We start from the raw sequence: 19,037 nt of genomic DNA on the forward strand, positions 1-19,037 counted from the left end.
TGGATGACCACAACAAAAGCAACAATGATTGCAATTACCAAACACGAAACACACTCATACTACGTCATAATATTGACATTCAGTCCAGTAATCCTCCACTGTAACAGCACCTTTACTTAGCAGTGAAAACTGATTTGTATATTTTTTGCCTCTGAGTCCTTGTGGGATTTTTTTTTTATTCAAACAGAAAGTCACAAATATTATAATCATCCTCATCAGTTCACTCAGTTCCATGTAATTATTTTTTTCATCTTGATCTTTCGTTAGCACTTTTATGAATTCATCAGTTTTCCATTAGAGTTCTGAAAATGCTTATCCATTCAGTTCAGCAGTATAGTCAGTTACCAGAAACCTGTACTTGTCAGAGTCTTTTCCATGAATTCCTTGAAGATGAAACCCTTTTATAGGAACATATTTGCGAAAGCATCAGAGTACACCCACAACTGTCTGTAAATGACAAAAGACTTAAAAATGACCACGGTTAAAGATTTGATGAAAGTTCATAACAATGCAATTGACAAGGAAATTTAGTTATTTCTGAGATATACATTTTAAAGTAATAACTAGAATTATGACTTATAACATTATACCAGAACATATAAGATTTTTAGAAATTTCATGTAATGTCTGAAACATTTATATTAACATATTTCCATACAAATAACCCAAAGAAAGTTTAGTATTAGTTGTTTTTTATGTTTGTTTGTTTTTTCATACTGCAGGTTCTTATTAGTCATCAAATTTATACACATCAGTGTATACATGTCAATCCCAATCGCCCAGTTCAGCACACCACCATCCCCACCCCACCACGGTTTTCCCCCCGTGGTGTCCATACGTTTGTTCTCTGCATCTGTGTCTCAACTTCTGCCCTGCAAACCAGTTCATCTGTACCATTTTTCTAGGTTCCACATACATGTGTTAATATACAATATTTGTTTTTCTCTTTCTGACTTACTTAACTCTGTATGACAGTCTCTACATCCATGCATGTCTCAACAAATGACTCAGTTTCGTTCCTTTTTATGGCTGAGTAATATTCCATTGTATATATGTACCACAACTTCTTTATCCATTCGTCTGTTGATGGGCATTTAGGTTGCTTCCATGACCTGGCTATTGTAAATAGTGCTGCAATGAACATTGGGGTGCATGTGTCTTTTTGAATTACGGTTTTCTCTGGGTATATGCCCAGTAGTGGGATTGCTGGATCATATGGTAATTCTATTTTTAGTTTTTTAAGGAACCTCCATACTGTTCTCCATAGTGGCTGTATCAATTTACATTCCCACCAAGAGTGCAAGAGGGTTCCCTTTTCTCCACCCCCTCTCCAGCATTTGTTGTTTGTAGATTATCTGATGATGCCCATTCTAACTGGTGTGAGGTGATACCTCATTGTAGTTTTGATTTGCATTTCTCTAATAATTAATGATGTTGAGCAGGTTTTCATGTGCTTCTTGGCCATCTGTATGTCTTCTTTGGAGAAATGTCTATTTAGGTCTTCTGCCCATTTTTGGATTGGGCTGTTTGTTTCTTTAATATTGAGCTGAATGAGCTGTTTATATATTTTGGAGATTAATCCTTTGTCTGTTGATTCATTTGCGAATATTTTCTCCCATTCTGAGGGTTGTCTTTTCATCTTGATTGTGGTTTCCTTTGCTGTGCAAAAGCTTTGAAGTTTCATTAGGTCCCATCGGTTTATTTTTGTTTGTTTGTTTGTTTTTTAAACATCTTTATTGAAGTATAATTGCCTTACAATGGTGTGTTAGCTTCTGCTTTATAACAAAGTGAATCAGTTATACATATACAATATGTTCCCATGTCTCTTCCCTCTTGCATCTCCCTCCCTCCCACCCTCCCCATCCCACCCCTCTAGGTGGTCACAAAGCACCGAGCTGATCTCCCTGTGCTATGCGGCTGCTTCCCACTAGCTATCTATTTTACATTTGGTAGTGTATATATGTCCATGACACTCTCTCACCCTGTCACATCTCACCCCACCCCCTCCCCATATCCTCAAGTCCATTCTCTAGTAGGTCTGTGTCTTTATTCCCGTCTTGCCACTAGGTTCTTCATGGCCTTTTTTTTTTTTTCCTTAGATTCCGTATATATGTGTTAGCATACTGTATTTGTTTTTCTCTTTCTGACTTACTTCACTCTGTATGACAGACTCTAACTCCATCCACCTCATTACAAATACCTCCATTTCATTTCTTTTTATGGCTGAGTAATATTCCATTGTATATATGTGCCACATCTTCTTTATCCATTCATCTGTCGATGGACATTTAGGTTGCTTCCATGTCCTGGCTATTGTAAATAGAGCTGCAATGAACATTTTGGTACATGACTCTTTTTGAACTCTGGTTTTCTCAGGGTATATGCCCAGTAGTGGGATTGCTGGGTCATATGGTAGTTCTATTTGTAGTTTTTTAAGGAACCTCCATACTGTTCTCCATAGTGGCTGTATCAATTTACATTCCCACCAACAGTGCAAGAGTGTTCCCTTTCCTCCACACCCTCTCCAGCATTTATTGTTTCTAGATTCTTTGATGATGGCCATTCTGACCAGTGTGAGATGATATCTCATTGTAGTTTTGATTTGCATTTCTCTAATGATTAATGATGTTGAGCATTCTTTCATGTGTCTGTAGGCCATCTGTATATCTTCTTTGGAGAAATGTCTATTTAGGTCTTCTGCCCATTTTTGGATTGGGTTGTTCGTTTTTTTGTTATTGAGCTGCATGAGCTGCTTGTAAATCTTGGAGATTAATCCTTTGTCAGTTGCTTCACTTGCAAATATTTTCTCCCATTCTGATGGTTGTCTTTTGGTCTTGTTTATGGTTTCCTTTGCTGTGCAAAAGCTTTTACGTTTCATTAGGTCCCATTTGTTTATTGGTGTTCTTATTTCCATTTCTCGGGGAGGTGGGTCAAAAAGAATCTTGCTGTGATGTGTGTCATAGAGTGTTCTGCCTATGTTTTCCTCTAAGAGTTTGATAGTGTCTGGCCTTACACTTAGGTCTTTAATCCATTTTGAGTTTATTTTTGTGCATGGTGTCAGGGAGTGTTCTAATTTCATACTTTTACATGTATCTGTCCAATTTTCCCAGCACCACTTATTGAAGAGGCTGTCTTTTCTCCACTGTATATGCTTGCCTCCTTTATCAAAGATAAGGTGACCATATGTGTGTGGGTTTATCTCTGGACTTTCTATCCTGTTCCATTGATCTATATTTCTGTTTTTTGTGCCAGTACCAAACTGTCTTGATTACTGTAGCTTTGTAATATAGTCAGAAGTCAGGGAGCCTAATTCCCCCAGCTCCATTTTTTGTTCTCAAGATTGCTTTGGCTATTCGGGGTCTTTTGTGTTTCCATACAAATTGTGAAATTTTTTGTTCTAGTTCTGTGAAAAATGCCAGTGGTAGTTTGATAGGGATTGCATTGAATCTGTAGATTGCTTTGGGTCGTAGAGTCATTTCCACAATGTTGATTCTTCCAATCCAGGAACATGGTATATCTCTCCATCTATTTGTATCATCTTTAATTTCTTTCATCAGTGTCTTATAATTTTCTGCATACAGGTCTTTTGTCTCCTTAGGTAGGTTTATTCCTAGATATTTTATTCTTTTTGTTGCAGTGGTAAATGGGAGTGTTTTCTTAATTTCACTTTCAGATTTTTCGTCATTAGTGTATAGAAATGCAAGAGATTTCTGTGCATTAATTTTGTATCCTACTACTTTACCAAATTCATTGATTAGCTCTAGGAGTCTTCTGGTAGCATCTTTAGGATTCTCTATGTATAGTATCATGTCATCTGCAAATAGTGACAGCTTTACTTCTTCTTTTCCGATTTGGATTCCTTTTATTTCTTTTTCTTCTCTGATTACCGTGGCTAAGACTTCCAGAACTATGTTGAATAATAGTGGTGAGAGTGGACATCCTTGTCTCGTTCCTGATCTTAGAGGAAATGCTTTCAGTATTTCACCATTGAGAATGATGTTTGCTGTGGGTTTGTCATATATGGCCTTTATTATGTTGAGGTAGGTTCCCTCTATGCCCACTTTCTGGGGAATTTTTATCATAAATGGGTGTTGAATTTTGTCAAAAGCCTTTTCTGCATCTATTGAGATGATCATATGGTTTTTCTCCTTCAATTTGTTAATATGGTGTATCACATTGATTGATTTGCGTATATTGAAGAATCCTTGCATTCCTGGGATAAACCCCACTTGATCATGGTGTATGATCCTTTTAATGTGCTGTTGGATTCTGTTTGCTAGTATTTTGTTGAGGATTTTTGCATCTATGTTCATCAGTAATATTGGCGTGTAGTTTTCTTTCTTTGTGACATCTTTGTCTGGTTTGGGTATCAGGGTGATGGTGGCCTCGTAGAATGAGTTTGGGAGTGTTCCTCCCTCTGCAATATTTTGGAAGAGTTTGAGAAGGATAGGTGTTAGCTCTTCTCTAAATGTTTGATAGAATTCACCTGTGAAGCCATCTGGTCCTGGGCTTTTGTTTGTTGGAAGGTTTTTAATCACAGTTTCAATTTCAGTGCTTGTGATTGGTTTGTTCATATTTTCTATTTCTTCCTGGTTCAGTCTCGGCAGTTTGTGCATTTCTAAGAATCTGTTCATTTCTTCCAGGTTGTCCATTTTATTGGCATAGAGTTGCTTGTAGTAATCTCTCATGATCTTTTGTATTTCTGCAGTGTCAGTGGTTACTTCTTTTTCATTTCTAATTCTATTGATTTGAGTCTTCTCCCTTTTTCTCTTGATGAGTCTGGCTAATGGTTTATCAATTTTGTTTATCTTCTCAAAGAACCAGCTTTTAGTTTCATTGATTTTTGCTATTGTTTCCTTCATTTCCTTTTCATTTATTTCTGACCTGATCTTTATGATTTCTTTCCTTCTGCTGGCTTTGGGGATTTTTTTGTTCTTCTTTCTCTAACTGCTTTAGGTGCAAGGTTAGGTTGTTTATTTGAGATGTTTCCTATTTCTTGATGTAGGCTTGTATAGCTATAAACTTCCCTCTTAGCACTGCTTTTGCTGCGTCCCATAGGTTTTGGGTCGTCATATCTCCATTGTCATTTGTTTCTAGGTATTTTTTGATTTCCCCTTTGATTTCTTCAGTGATCACTTCGTTATTAAGTAGTGTATTGTGTAGCTTCCATGTGTTTGTATTTTTTACAGATCTTTTCCTGTAATTGATATCTAGTCTCATAGCGTTGTGGTCGGAAAAGATACTTGATACGATTTCAATTTTCTTAAATTTACCAAGGCTTGATTTGTGACCCAAGATATGATCTATCCTGGAGAATGTTCCATGAGCACTTGAGAAAAATGTGTATTCTGTTGTTTTTGGGTGGAATGTCCTATAAATATCAATTAAGTCCATCTTGTTTAATGTATCATTTAAAGCTTGTGTTTCCTTATTTTCATTTTGGATGATCTGTCCATTGGTGAAAGTGGGGTGTTAAAGTCCCCTACTATGATTGTGTTGCTGTCGATTTCCCCTTTTATGGCTGTTAGTATTTGCCTTATGTAATGAGGTGCTCCTATGTTGGGTGCATAAGTATTTACAATTGTTATACCTTCCTCTTGGATTGATCCCTTGATCATTATATAGTGTCCTTCTTTGTCTCTTGTAATATTCTTTATTTTAAAGTCTATTTTTTCTGATATGAGAATTGCTACTCCAGCTTTCTTTTGATTTCCATTTGCATGGAATATCTTTTTCCATCCCCTCACTTTCAGTCTGTATGTGTCTCTAGGTCTGAAGTGGGTCTCTTGTAGACAGCATATATACGGGTCTTGTTTTTGTATCCATTCAGCCAGCCTGTGTCTTTTGGTTGGAGCATTTAATCCATTTACATTCAAGGTAATTATCGATATGTATGTTCCTATTCCCATTTTCTTAAATGTTTTGGGTTTGTTATTGTAGTTGTTTTCCTTCTCTTGTGTTTCTTGCCTAGAGAAGTTCCTTTAGCATTTGTTGTAAAGCTGGTTTGGTGGTGCTGAACTCTCTCAGCTTTTGATTGTCTGTAAAGGTTTTAATTTCTCCATCACATCTGAATGAGATCCTTGCTGGGTAGAGTAATCTTGGTTGGTGGTTTTTCTCCTTCATCACTTTAAGTATATCCTGCCACTCCCTTCTGGCTTGCAGAGTTTCTGCTGAAAGATCAGCTGTTAACCTTATGGGGATTCCCTTGTGTGTTATTTGTTGTTTTTCCCTTGCTGCTTTTAATATGTTTTCCTTATATTTAATTTTTGACAGTTTGATTAATATGTGTCTTGGCGTGTTTCTCCTTGGGTTTATCCTGTATGGGACTCTCTGTGCTTCCAGGACTTGATTAACTATTTCCTTTCCCATATTAGGGAAGTTTTCAACTATAATCTCTTCAAATATTTTCTCAGTCCCTTTCTTTTTCTCTTCTTCTTCTGGGACCCCTATAATTCGAATGTTGGTGCGTTTAATGTTGTCCCAGAGGTCTCTGAGACTGTCCTCAGTTCTTTTCATTCTTTTTTCTTTATCCTGCTCTGCAGTAGTTATTTCCACCATTTTATCTTCCAGGTCACTTATCCTTTCTTCTGCCTCAGTTATTCTGCTATTGATCCCATCTAGAGTTTTTTTAATTTCATTTATTGTGTTTTTCATCGTTGCTTGGTTCCTCTTTAGTTCTTCTACATCCTTGTTAAATGTTTCTTGCATTTTGTCTATTCTATTTCCCAGATTTTGGATCATCCTTACTAGCATTATTCTGAATTCTTTTTCAGGTAGACTACCTATTTCCTCTTCATTTGTTAGGTCTGGTGTGTTTTGACCCTGCTCCTTCATCTGCTGTGTGTTTTTCTGTCTTCTCATTTTGCTTATCTTACTGTGTTTGGGGTCTCCTTTTCACAGGCTGCAGGTTCGTAGTTCCCATTGTTTTTGGTATCTGTCCCCAGTGGCTAAGGTTGGTTCAGTCAGTTGTGTAGGCTTCCTGGTGGAGGGAACTAGTGCCTGAGTTCTGGTGGATGAGGCTGGATATTGTCTTTCTGGTTGGCACATCCACGTCTGGTGGTGTATTTTGGGGTGTCTGTGGCCTTATTATGATTTTAGACAGCCTCTCTGCTAATGGATGGGGTTGTGTTCCTGTCTTCCTAGTTGTTTGGCATAGGGTGTCCAGCACTGTAGCTTGCTGGTCCTTGAGTGGAGCTGGGTCTTGATGTTGAGATGGAGATCTCTGAGAGATTTTCGCCGTTTGGTATTACGTGGAGCTGGGAGGTCTCTTGTGGACCAGTGTCCTGAAGTTGGCTCTCCCACCTCAGAGGCACGGTCCTGATGCCTGGCTGGAGCACCAGGAGCCTTTCGTCCACACGGCGCGGCCGCTCCACTGGGCTCCGGGCCGGGCGCGTCACGAGGGCTCCGCCGAGGAGAAGACGAAGGGACGACAGGAGCGAAAGAAACTCCAAGCTCCGATTCCGGCGGGCTCCTCGGCCTGTCTAAGCTTCCAACGCTGTCGCTGCCGCCGCTGCCTCAGGCTTTATATCGTTTATTTTTGTTTTTATTTCCGTTTCTCTAGGAGGTGGATCAAAAAATATCTTGCTGTGATTTATGTCAAAGAGTGTTCTTCCTATGTTTTCCTCTAAGAGTTTTATAGTGTCCGGTCTTACATTTAGGTCTTGAATCCATTTTGAGTTTATTTTTGTGTATGGTGTTAGGGAGTGTTGTAATTTCATTCTTTTACATGTAGCTGTCCAGTTTTCCCAGCACCACTATTGAAGAGACTGTCTTTTCTCCATTGTATATCTTTGCCTCCTTTGTCATAGATTAGTTGACCATAGGTGCATGGGTTTATCTCTGGGCTTTCTATCTTGTTCCATTGATCTATGTTTCTGTTTTTGTGCCAGTAGCATATTGTCTTGATTACTGTAGCTTTGTAGTGTAGTCTGAAGTCAGGGAGTCTGATTCCTCCAGCTCCGTTTTTTTCCCCTCAAGACTGCTTTGGTTATTCGAGGTCTTTTGTGTCTCCATACAAATTTTAAGATGATTTGTTCTAGTTCTGTAAAAAATGCCACTGGTAATTTGATAGGGATTGCATTGAATTTGTAGATTGCTTTGGGTGGTAGAGTCATTTTCACAATGTTGATTATTCCAATCCAAGAACATGGTATATCTCTCCATTAGTTCGTATCATCTTTAATTTCTTTCATCAGTGTCTTATAGTTTTCTGCATACAGGTCTTTTGTTTCCCTAGGTAGGTTTATTCCTAGGTATTTTATTCTTTTTGTTGCAATGGTAAATGGGAGTGTTTCCATAATTTCTCTTTCAGATTTTTCATCATTCATGTATAGGGATGCAAGAGATTTCTGTGCATTAATTTTGCATCCTGCAACTTTACCAAATTCATTGATTAGCTCTAGTAGTTTTCTGGTGGCATTTTTAGGATTCTCTAAGTATAGTATCATGTCATCTGCAAACAGTGACAGTTTTACTTCTTCTTTTCCAATTTGTATTCCTTTTATTTCTTTTTCTTCTCTGATTGCTGTGGCTAGGACTTCCAAAACTATGTTGAATAATAGTGGTGAGAGTGGACATCCTTGTCTCATTCCTGATCTTAGAGGAAATGCTTTCAGTTTTTCACCACTGAGAATGATGTTTGCTGTGGATTTGTCGTATATGGCCTTTATTATGTTGAGGTAGGTTCCCTCTATGCCCACTTTCTGGGGAGTTTTTATCATAAATGGGTGTTGAATTTTGTCAAAAGTTTTTTCTGCATCTATTGAGATGATCATATGGTTTTTATTCTTCAGTTTGTTAATATGGTGTATCACATTGAAAGATTTGCGTATATTGAAGAATCCTTGCATCCCTGAGATAAATCCCACTTGATCTTGGTGTATGATCCTTTTAATGTGCTGTTGGATTCTGTATGCTAGTATTTTATTGAGGATTTTTGCATCTATATTCATGAGTGATATTGGTCTGTAATTTTCTTGTTTTGTAGTATCTTTGTCTGGTTTTAGTATCAGGGTGATGGTGGCCTCGTAGAATGAGTTTGGGAGTGTTCCTTCCTCTGCAATCTTTTGGAAGAGTTTGAGAAGGATGGGTGTTAGCTCTTCTCTAAGTGTTTGATAGAATTCACCTATGAAGCCATCTGGTCCTGGACTTGTCTTTGTTGGAAGATCTTTAATCACAGTTTCAATTTCATTACTTGTGATTGGTCTGTTCATATTTTCTGTTTCTTCCTGGTTCAGTCTTGGAAGGTTATACCTTTCGAAGAATTTGTCCATTTCTTCCAGGTTGTTCACTTTATTGGCATAGAGTTGCTTATAATACTCTCTTAGGATGCTTTTTCTTTCTGTGGTGTCTGTTGTAACTTCTCCTTTTTCATTTCTAATTGTATTGATTTGAGTCCTCTCCCTCTTTTTCTTGATGAGTCTGGCTAATGGTTTATCAATTTTGTTTACCTTCTCAAAGAACCAGCTTTTAGTTTTATTGATCTTTGCTCTTGTTTTCTTTGTTTCTATTTCATTTATTTCTGCTCTGATCTTTATGATCTCTTTCCTTCTGCTAACTTTGAGTTTTGTTTGTTCTTCTTTCTCTAGTTCCTTTAGGTGTAAGGTTAGATTGTTTATTTGAGATTTTTCTTGTTTCTTGAGGTAGGCTTGTATAGCTATAAACTTCCCTCTTAGATCTGCTTTTGCTGCATCCCATAGGTTTTGGATCATCATGTTTTCATCGTCATTTGTCTCTAGGTATTTTTTGATTTCCTCTTTGATTTCTTCAGTGATCTCTTGGTTATTTAGTAATGTATTGTTTAGACTCCATGTGTTTGTGTTTTTTACATTTTTTTCCCTGTAATTGATTTCTAATCTCATAACGTTGTGGTCAGAAAAGATGCTTGATAGGATTTCAATTTTCTTAAATTTACTGAGGCTTGATTTGTGACCCAAGATGTGATCTATCCTGGAAAATATTCTGTGCGCACTTGAGAAGAAAGTGTAATCTGCTGTTTTTGGATGGAATGTCCTATAAATATCAATTAAATCTATCTAGTCTACTGTGTTATTTAAAGCTTCTGTTTCCTTATTTATTTTCATTTTGGACGATCTGTCCATTGGTGTAAGTGAGGTGTTAAAGTCCCCCACTATTATTGTGTTACTGTCGATTTCCTATTTTATAGCTGTTAGCAGTTGCCTTATGTATTGAGGTGCTCCTATGTTGGGTGCATATATATTTATAATTGTTATATCTTCTTCTTGGATTGATCCCTTGATCATTATGTAGTGTCCTTCCTTGTCTCTTGTAACATTCTTTATTTTAAAGTCTATTTTATCTGATATGAGTATAGCTCCTCCAGCTTTCTTTTGATTTCCATTTGCATGGAATATCTTTTTCCATCCCCTCACTTTCAGTCTGTATGTGTCCCTAGGTCTGAAGTGGTCTCTTGTAGACAGCATATATATGGGTCTTGTTTTTGTATCCATTCAGCAAGCCTGTGTCTTTTGGTTGGAGCATTTAATCCATTCACATTTAAGGTAATTATCGATATGTATGTTCCTATGACCATTTTCTTAATTGTTTTGGGTTTGTTTTTGTAGATCCTTTTCTTCTCTTGTGTTTCCCACTAAGAGAAGTTCCTTTAGCATTTGTTGTAGAGCTGGTTTGGTGGTGCTGAATTCTTTTAGCTTTTGCTTGTCTGTAAAGCTTTTGATTTCTCCATCGAATCTGAATGAGATCCTTGCCAGGTAGAGTAATCTTGGTTGTAGGTTCTTCCCTTTCATCACTTTAAGTATATCATGCCACTCCCTTCTAGCTCGTAGAGTTTCTGCTGAGAAATCAGCTGTTAACCTTATGGGAGTTCCCTTGTATGTTATTTTTCGTTTTTACCTTGCTGCTTTCAATAATTTTTTTTGTCTTTAATTTTTGCCAGTTTGATTACTATGTGTCTCGGCATGTTTCTCCTTGGCTTTATCCTGTATGGGACTCTCTGCGCTTCCTTGACTTGGGTGGGTATTTCCTTTCCCATGTTAGGGAAGTTTTCGACTATAATCTCTTCAAATATTTTCTCTGGTCCTTTTTCTCTCTCTTCTCCTTCTGGGACCCCTATAATGCGAATGTTGTTGCATTTAATGTTGTCCCAGAGGTCTCTTAGGCTGTCTTCATTTCTTTTCATTGTTTTTTTTTTAATTCTGTTCTGCAGCAGTGAATTCCACCATTCCTTCTTCCAGGTCACTTATCCGTTTCTCTGACTCAGTTATTCTGCTATTCATTCCTTCTAGTGTAGTTTTCATTTGAGTTATTGTATTGTTCATCTCTGTTTGTTTGTTCTTTAATTCTTCTAGGTCTTTGTTAAACATTTCTTGCATCTTCTCGATCTTTGCCTCCATTCTTTTTCCGCGGTCCTGGATCATCTTCACTATCATTATTCTGAATTCTTTTTCTGGAAGGTTGCCTATCTCCACTTTATTTAGGTGTTTTTCTGGGGTTTTATCTTGTTCCTTCATCTGGTACATAGCCCTCTGCCTTTTCATCTTGTCTATCTTTCTGTGAATGATAGTTTCTTTTAATTCCTGACATAGTAACTTAGAGACTTGGTTCTAGGTTTGTTGGTAAACAATGAAATCTGTTCTGGCAATTTCTTAAAACTCTGTTTGCTTTTTAAAGATTATTTTAAATATTTCCAATATACCTTGTGAAACAACTATGTGAATAATATTTGGTGCTTTAAAACTGATTTGCTCCACTTAACATTTACTTGATATAGAATGAGGTACATGGTTATATTTTAATTTATAGAAAGAATTTCCATAAAGCTGAGACTTTCCATGCCAATTTCATCACTACTAAATAATTCTAACAAAATACTAATAATTCTAATAATCTCCATGGACAGGTAATTATAATTACATTGACCTCACATATTTATGATAACGGTGGGCCCAAGTCAACAGTTGCATTGCGTAGCTTGGGCCTTGCCATTTGCTAACATCCAGAAATTCTGGTAGAATAAATGTCACTCAGCTAATCACCATCACTCAGAAGAGAGAGGATACTATTCCTTTATAGTTGAAGGAGGTGGTGTCCTACTTGTGTTAATACTTCTTAGGAAATCACACAAATTTGTAAAACATCAAATGAGATTGTTTTCTCAGAGAGTATATCGTATGGGACACTCCCCAGAAGCTGGAATGATTACTCATTATTTATGTTATAGCTGAACATGTTCTTACTTTTAAATGTGTGTGTACCCCCCAAAAATCTCCTAATTCTAGTTAAAGTATTTACCTTTTCTAGTTTTCAGGTACTTTCTGAAATGCAGTGGTTAAAATGCACACACACACAGAGTCTTTGTATAGAGGGAAACCCACTGAGAGTTCGTACTTAGTGCTTTTGTATCTTTTATCTGTGTCGGCCCCTCATTAGCAGTCCCAGAAGCTAGTACTCCAACTCCCACTGTTTTTCTCTAGGCCTCCAGCTTCCTCCATCCATCTGGCCCCTGAGATTTCTTTGTAAGACAGAACTTCCTGCCGTTGGGCACAGAAAAAAGAAAATGAAATTCCTCCTCACACTTCCAACCCAGACCAACTCTGGGAACCTCCCAGGACCCGGACTCAGTGGGACAACACAGGCAAAGAAGTGATAGGAGGAAAGAAGCTCCTTCCCTCACCAACAGGGAGTGGGGTACTTTCTTCAACTCCCTGAATGCATTGTGTTGCTTCCTTCAGAATTAAGGAGCTGAAGTTCAAGAAGACTTTGTAAAGAAGCTGTCAGTTTTTCTTGGTATTCTGACTTTCCCTTTGGGAGATGACCCTCGAGATTGGAAGCAGCAGAATAAATATATTTCGGTTTGACTGTCTTCAACATGAGAGAAGCTAAGAAGAGAATGATAAGTTTACTCTAGACACTGACGAGTGTGTTCTGTTCATAAAGAAATAAAATTCCAAGCAAAGGAGAAGTTGTTTGATTTGCTGTTTAAATACACATGTCACTACCTGACATTAGTTTGCAAACATTTTTGAGAAGTGGATGCTTTTTTCCAGCATCATTTGAAAACCCCTGAATGTACAGTTCAAGGGATTGCTGCTCTGAGAGGCCTTGCTGTTGACCCCTGAGGCAGCTCTGCAGAACACCAGGGCTCAGTTTGAAAACTGCTCTGTGGAAGACCAAGAGGGAGAATTCTAAGCACAAAGGTACCTTTTCTCTGAAATAAAAGTCCTCAAACTTTGAGTTAAGAGTCACCTAGGACTCTTGTTTAAAATGCAGATTCCTGGGCACAATCCCAGAGTCTGACACTTAGGAGGTATTGTGTAGGGCCTTGGAATCTGTATTTTAACAAGCGTCCTAGATGATTCTGATACCAATATGGATGGATCATAAAAACACAGCTCTACCAACTGCCTGCTGAGGGCCCTTTCAGTGGCTTCATCTTAATCCCACTTGGTCCCAGTTTATTTTAGGTACTTATTTTATGAGTGTCAAATGCCATTAAAATAGTTTTTTCTTGCCAAGGGAAATAATATCTTAGTTACCTCTTCCGTCATCTCCCAATTTAATTCTCTGTTCCTATTCCTGGAGCACCCCAAATGTGGCATGGCCCTCAGCCCTCCTGTTGGATCTGCTCCGTCGGAGACTCCCATCAGTCTCATCCTTCCTCTGGCCTTTCTTGGTTTTGTTTGTTTGCTTGTTGTTTCTTTTTTTAAAGACAGGTCTCCTTAAACTTCTCCTTCCCCAACAAACAAACCCAAAGCAGAAGTTAATTGGTGTTTGTAAGCAAATATAAAACTGACTTCTTGATGTAAATACAGCGAACCAGTAAGCATATAAATGCTCCCATGTAGCAAGGTGCTAGGTGTTCTGATAGGAAGACATATAAGAACAAATCCAAATAAATAAAATTTGTAAAATAAATAAAGCCCACAATGAGACGCCCACTTGAATGACTGTAATTGAAGAGACAATACCAAGTGTTGGCAGGGAGGTAGAGAAACTGGAACCATCGTGCACTGCTGGTGGGAATGTAAAATGACACAGCCACTTTGGAAAACAGTTTGGTGACATCTTAAATAGTCAAATATAAACTTATCATATAATCTGGCAGTTCCACTCCTTAGAGTCTACCCAAGAGGAATGAAAATGTATGTTCACACAAAGACTTGTATATGAATGTTCATAGCAGCATTATTCATAATAGCCACAAACTGGAAACAGTCCATATGTTCATCAAATTATGCATGGATAAACAAAATACAGTATATCCATACATTGGAATATTATCTAGCAATTAAAATAAATGAAACACTGAAATATGCTGAAGTATAGATGAACCTTGAAAACATTATGCTAAGTGAAAAATGCCAGATGCAAAAGGCTATATATTGTATGATTCCATTTATGTGAATCTAGACAAAGCAAATTTGTAGAGACAGAAAGCAGATCTATGGTTGCCAGGGACTACAGATGAGAACAAATGGGTATGACGAAACTTTTGGGGCTGATCTAACTGTTCTAAAACTGGATTGTGGTGATAATTGCACAGCTCTATAAATTTACTAAAATCATTTAATCATTTATAATGCGGGAATTGTATGGAATATAGATTTTATCACAATAAGGCAGTTAAATATTTTTTCTTAAAGCGTATACCACAATTAAATAATTGAAAGTTCTTTTCTATGCAAAAGAAATAGAAAGGCACTATGTATAGTTCAGGTGTGGCCTGCAGACCCCTGGAGGTTCCTGAGATATTCTCAGGGAGTCTTCAAAGTCATTTTCCTAATAATAAATAAGCTATTTGCCTTTTTCAAGGCAGATAGCTGTTGACATTTGTACTGATGGTACAAAAGCAATGGTGGGTAAAACTGCCTGTGCCTTAGCACAAATCCAGGCATTGGCACCACACCTTATTAGTAATCATAGTAGTACTATTATTAGTAGTACTAATAGTAGTTATTATTAGTAGTCACCACCACCAAGCATAGTGGAAGAATATATTCTATTTTCACTTAAGAATGCCCTTGATGGGGACTTCCCTGGTGGCGCAGTGGTTAAGAATCTGCCTGCCAGTGCAGGGGACACGGGTTCAATCCCTGGTCCAGGAAGATCCCACATGCCACGGAGCAACTAAGCCTGTGTGCCACAACTACTGAGCTTGTGCTCTACACCCTGCGAGCCACAGCTACTGAAGCCCGTGCACCACAACTATTGAGCCTGTGCTCTAGAGCCTGCGAGCCACAACTACTGAAGTCCACATGCCCTAGAGCCCGTGCTCCGCAACAAGAGAAGCCACCGCAATGAGGAGCCCACTCGCCACAACTAAAGAAAGCCCGTGGGCAGCAACGAACACCCAACGCAACTATAAATAAATAAAATTGATTCTTAAAAAAAAAAGAATGCCCTTAATGAAGCAGTAGAAATTGTTGAATTTTTTAACTCTTAGGCCTTAGATGCATATCTTTTTATTTTTGAATAAGATCGTTATCTCAAGGAAAAGCACTTCTGCAATTGATTGAGTTGCAAGCTGAACTTGCAGCTGTTTTTTGTGGGACACCATCTCTACTGTAGAAAAGAAGTGCCTGACAGACAAATTATGGATATTCAGACTTGGGTATTTGGCAAACAGTTTCTCAAAAATGACCGAAGAGAGCCCATTATTCCACAGAAAACAATTGTCCGTGTTTGTTGCTGGTCATAAAATTCGAATGTTAAACCAAAAGTAGAATCTTGGAAAACTTGTATCCACCACCATGAGCTTGACACCTTTTGTCAAGACTTTTCTCATGAGGGACTTCCCTGGCGGTCCAGTGGTTAAGACTCTGCACTTCCAATGCAGGGGGCGCGGGTTCGATCCCTGGTTGGGGAACTAAGATCCCGCATGCTGCGCAGTGCAGCCAAAAATAAAAATTAAAATTAAAAAAAGGAAAGATTTTTCTCATGAGATTGATGCTGATTTTAACAAATGTGATTTTTTTCATATTGTGTGATGAAATGTATCAAAATTTGCAGAATATAGGTAAGAGGTCTTGATACTAAAACTTTGAGGACTGCTGGCCTAGTGGCTAATAGCATGAACTCTGGGGCCATTCTGCATGGATTCAAATCCCAACGCTATTACTTATTACTTGTAGAATCCCAGTAAGTGTTTCACCTCTCCATGCCTCAGCTTCCTCATTTATAAAATGGGGAAAATAACGATACCTATCTCAGAGAGGTATGTGGGCATAAAAGTAAATTAATATATATGTACTTGTGAACATTAAAATGAGTTGATATATGCAACCAGTTAGAATAACATGTGGTGAATTGTTACTGATCTTGATAAGTGGTAATTTGTAAAAACAAATACATTATAAGTACAAAATAGATAGAAATCTCTATGTAGTTATATATATATTTGTAGCCAGGAAATCTCCAGCTGCTTCCTCCTCATCCCCCATGCCCTCACCCCCCCACCTCTGCCTCACCTTGGGTACTCTCACTTCCTGGAAGAGCACGTCTGTGCCTGATGTCCTAAAGTGTCCTACCCATCTATTGAGTCTCTGTTTGGGGCGGTTCCTTCTTTTTTAGCAACCACACAATGTGTTTTTAAGGAAGATTTGGTGAGACAGTATAGTTATGAAGGGTATAGTTTAATAAATTGAATAGAAACAGAATACAATTATATGTCTTTGCATTATTTGAATTAGAAGTCTCTTTCCTGTCTTAGCAATATTTAAAATTATGATGCATCATTTAAGTTCAAAGAGTTTAGGAAATTATGTGAATAGAGAAAAAGTATAAGGTTCTGTCACATCAAATACATCCATTTTCAGTGCTTAGTCCAAGCACACATAAAGTTTAAGGGAGAAAATGACTCATTTGGAGGGAACCTACATCTTCAGTCCTGCAGAGAGACTACAGTTGAGCTATTTTTATCTATGTTTAGAAAAGTTAATTATGTGCTGGCATCATTTATTTGTTCTACCAATATTCGATGAGTGCCTCCCATGGAGCGCCAGGCCCCTAGCCAGGCACTGTGGTCCCAGTTGCAAAGAAGGGATGTGGGTCCCGCCCTCCTGGACTCAGTGCATTAAAGTTTTCTAATTGTTCTCCCACCTTCTTTGTAAAAAAATAAGGTAGTTCATCTGTTGTTCACTGACTACATCAGCAGAGGGAAAAGTATATATTTTATACTTTTTAAATGTTCATGAAAACATTCTCGAGTTTAGTGTGAGGTAAAGAAGGTAAGCTAGGCTGCAAAAGAACTGTAATGATTGTTTCTTCTCCTGGAAGGTCACAAACGAAATTACCTTCTATTTTGGAGGACTGACATTGTACAGATATGCTCATGTTTGGTGGTAAATAGCAAACAACCAGGCATGTAAGTCGTTGCAGTTTCACTGATTTACATGGCTTCTGCTATCCTAGGAGAAATAATGAGCTCTTGAAAGAGCTCATTTGGGGACCATCTGTTTATGTGCCATCCCACATCACTCTGCCTATGGTGAGAATGGCGGGTCGGCCCACAGGACTTTTTATTCCTTGCCCCCCTACCTACCCCAGGTCTTTAATTATTGCCACACCTCAGGTTGCTTGAGTGTATATAGTCACCTGTTAAGTAGGTTTAGAATAGTCCTTCCTTTCATTTTCGGGGGTATATTTAGAGAGCAAATTTTAAAGCACCTTAAATATTTTTTTTAAAGATAATGTAAAAACACAAAGCAGTAGTATTATTGAGACAGTGTGCTTACTGATATACTTGTATTTTAAGATTTGAGAGTATTTCTTTCCTATGCGGCTGGTTTACTGGGAATAAGAAATCAGATCAGGCTAAAAGCCAAAGAAGTATTTCTGGAATACAGGCTAGTATTGAGTTTCATTAATTTAATTGAATTCAATCTCAATATTCATTATACATGGAAAATATTAGCTATTTTTAGTCATGTTCTTGTCCCTGTCGCTGCTGGGGCCTTGTGCAAACTTTATGTGTCAGTAACTGCAGTTGTCTTTCACAAATAAAATGCACAAAGTCACTTAACGTGGGCAAGCAAACAATGGCTGTGGTTGTACTACTGCTGTTCTTTTTCACTAGGATCTTCTGTTCTTTGATTCTCTTACTGTTTTCAGTAACTCCACCTAAAAATCAAACATTACTCACACGTTATTTTCTAAAAGGAGCCATAGCTGTTATAAAAGTTAATTCCTCTTTTCATGACAATGTTCCCTGTTAAAATATTTGGCAGTTCTACTTGTACTGTGTGACATCTTTGTAAGGACTTTTGTCCTCCCCAACCTCAGAGGCTCCCAAACATCAACATCTAACATTTTGTTGATGAAAATTTATGCTCTTGTTTAATTGCTGATTCTCATCTTGTCTTTTACATGTGTGTTTATGTGTTTCAGGAAAAAAGTGCCAGTTCAAATGTAAGACTTAAAACTAATAAAGAGATTCCGGGATTAGTTCATCAACCTAGAGCAAAGTAAGTTCTAGTTCCTATTTTCCTATATTGTTTTTAAAGCTAAAAATGTTTTTAGAGTGAGCTCCATTTTGCCTGCCAGATAACCAAGACTTATGATAAGCCTCAGTAATTGAGACAGTGTGATTTAGTCTAATGGAACAAAATAGAGAGACCCAAAACAGACCCACAATATATGACAGAGCTGACACTTCACATCAGTTAGAAGAAAATGAAGGGGAATATCTTTATAACCATGGGGTAGGGAAAAACTTTGAATAAGTCACAAAGGATGCAAATCTTAAGAAAAATGATTAATTTTTGTGACTACATTAAAATTAAGAACTTCTGTTTATCAAAATATACTATAGGAGAGTAAAAGGCCACAAAATGATGGAATATATTTATAATACGTATAATTAACAGTAGTTGGGTTTCCAGAATATATCAAGTAATTCTATGAATCAATAAGTAAAAGACAGAACTCATAGAAAAGCAGGCTAAAGACATAAATAACCACTTGACTGAAGAGGAAACATGAATAGCTAATGCATATGAAAAAAATACCATTTCACACCACAAGATTGGCAAAAATTTAGAAGTCTAATGATACTAAAATGT

At 37.6% G+C, this 19,037-nt stretch overlaps 1 protein-coding gene across 2 annotated transcripts in view; it reads left to right on the top strand.

Annotated features, from left to right (window-relative positions):
* The window catches only part of C1H1orf21 (chromosome 1 C1orf21 homolog), a 229,766-nt gene that overhangs the window by 181,179 nt on the left and 29,550 nt on the right, over positions 1-19,037 (top strand). For both annotated transcript variants that reach the window (XM_036834884.1, XM_036834892.1), the window contains one exon: positions 18,364-18,440. In XM_036834884.1, the coding sequence (XP_036690779.1) occupies positions 18,364-18,440 (77 nt within the window). The remainder of the gene's footprint in view (positions 1-18,363; positions 18,441-19,037) is intronic.

The sequence above is a fragment of the Balaenoptera musculus genome, chromosome 1 (genome assembly GCF_009873245.2).
Source record: "Balaenoptera musculus isolate JJ_BM4_2016_0621 chromosome 1, mBalMus1.pri.v3, whole genome shotgun sequence".
Taxonomy (NCBI): Eukaryota; Metazoa; Chordata; class Mammalia; order Artiodactyla; family Balaenopteridae; genus Balaenoptera; species Balaenoptera musculus.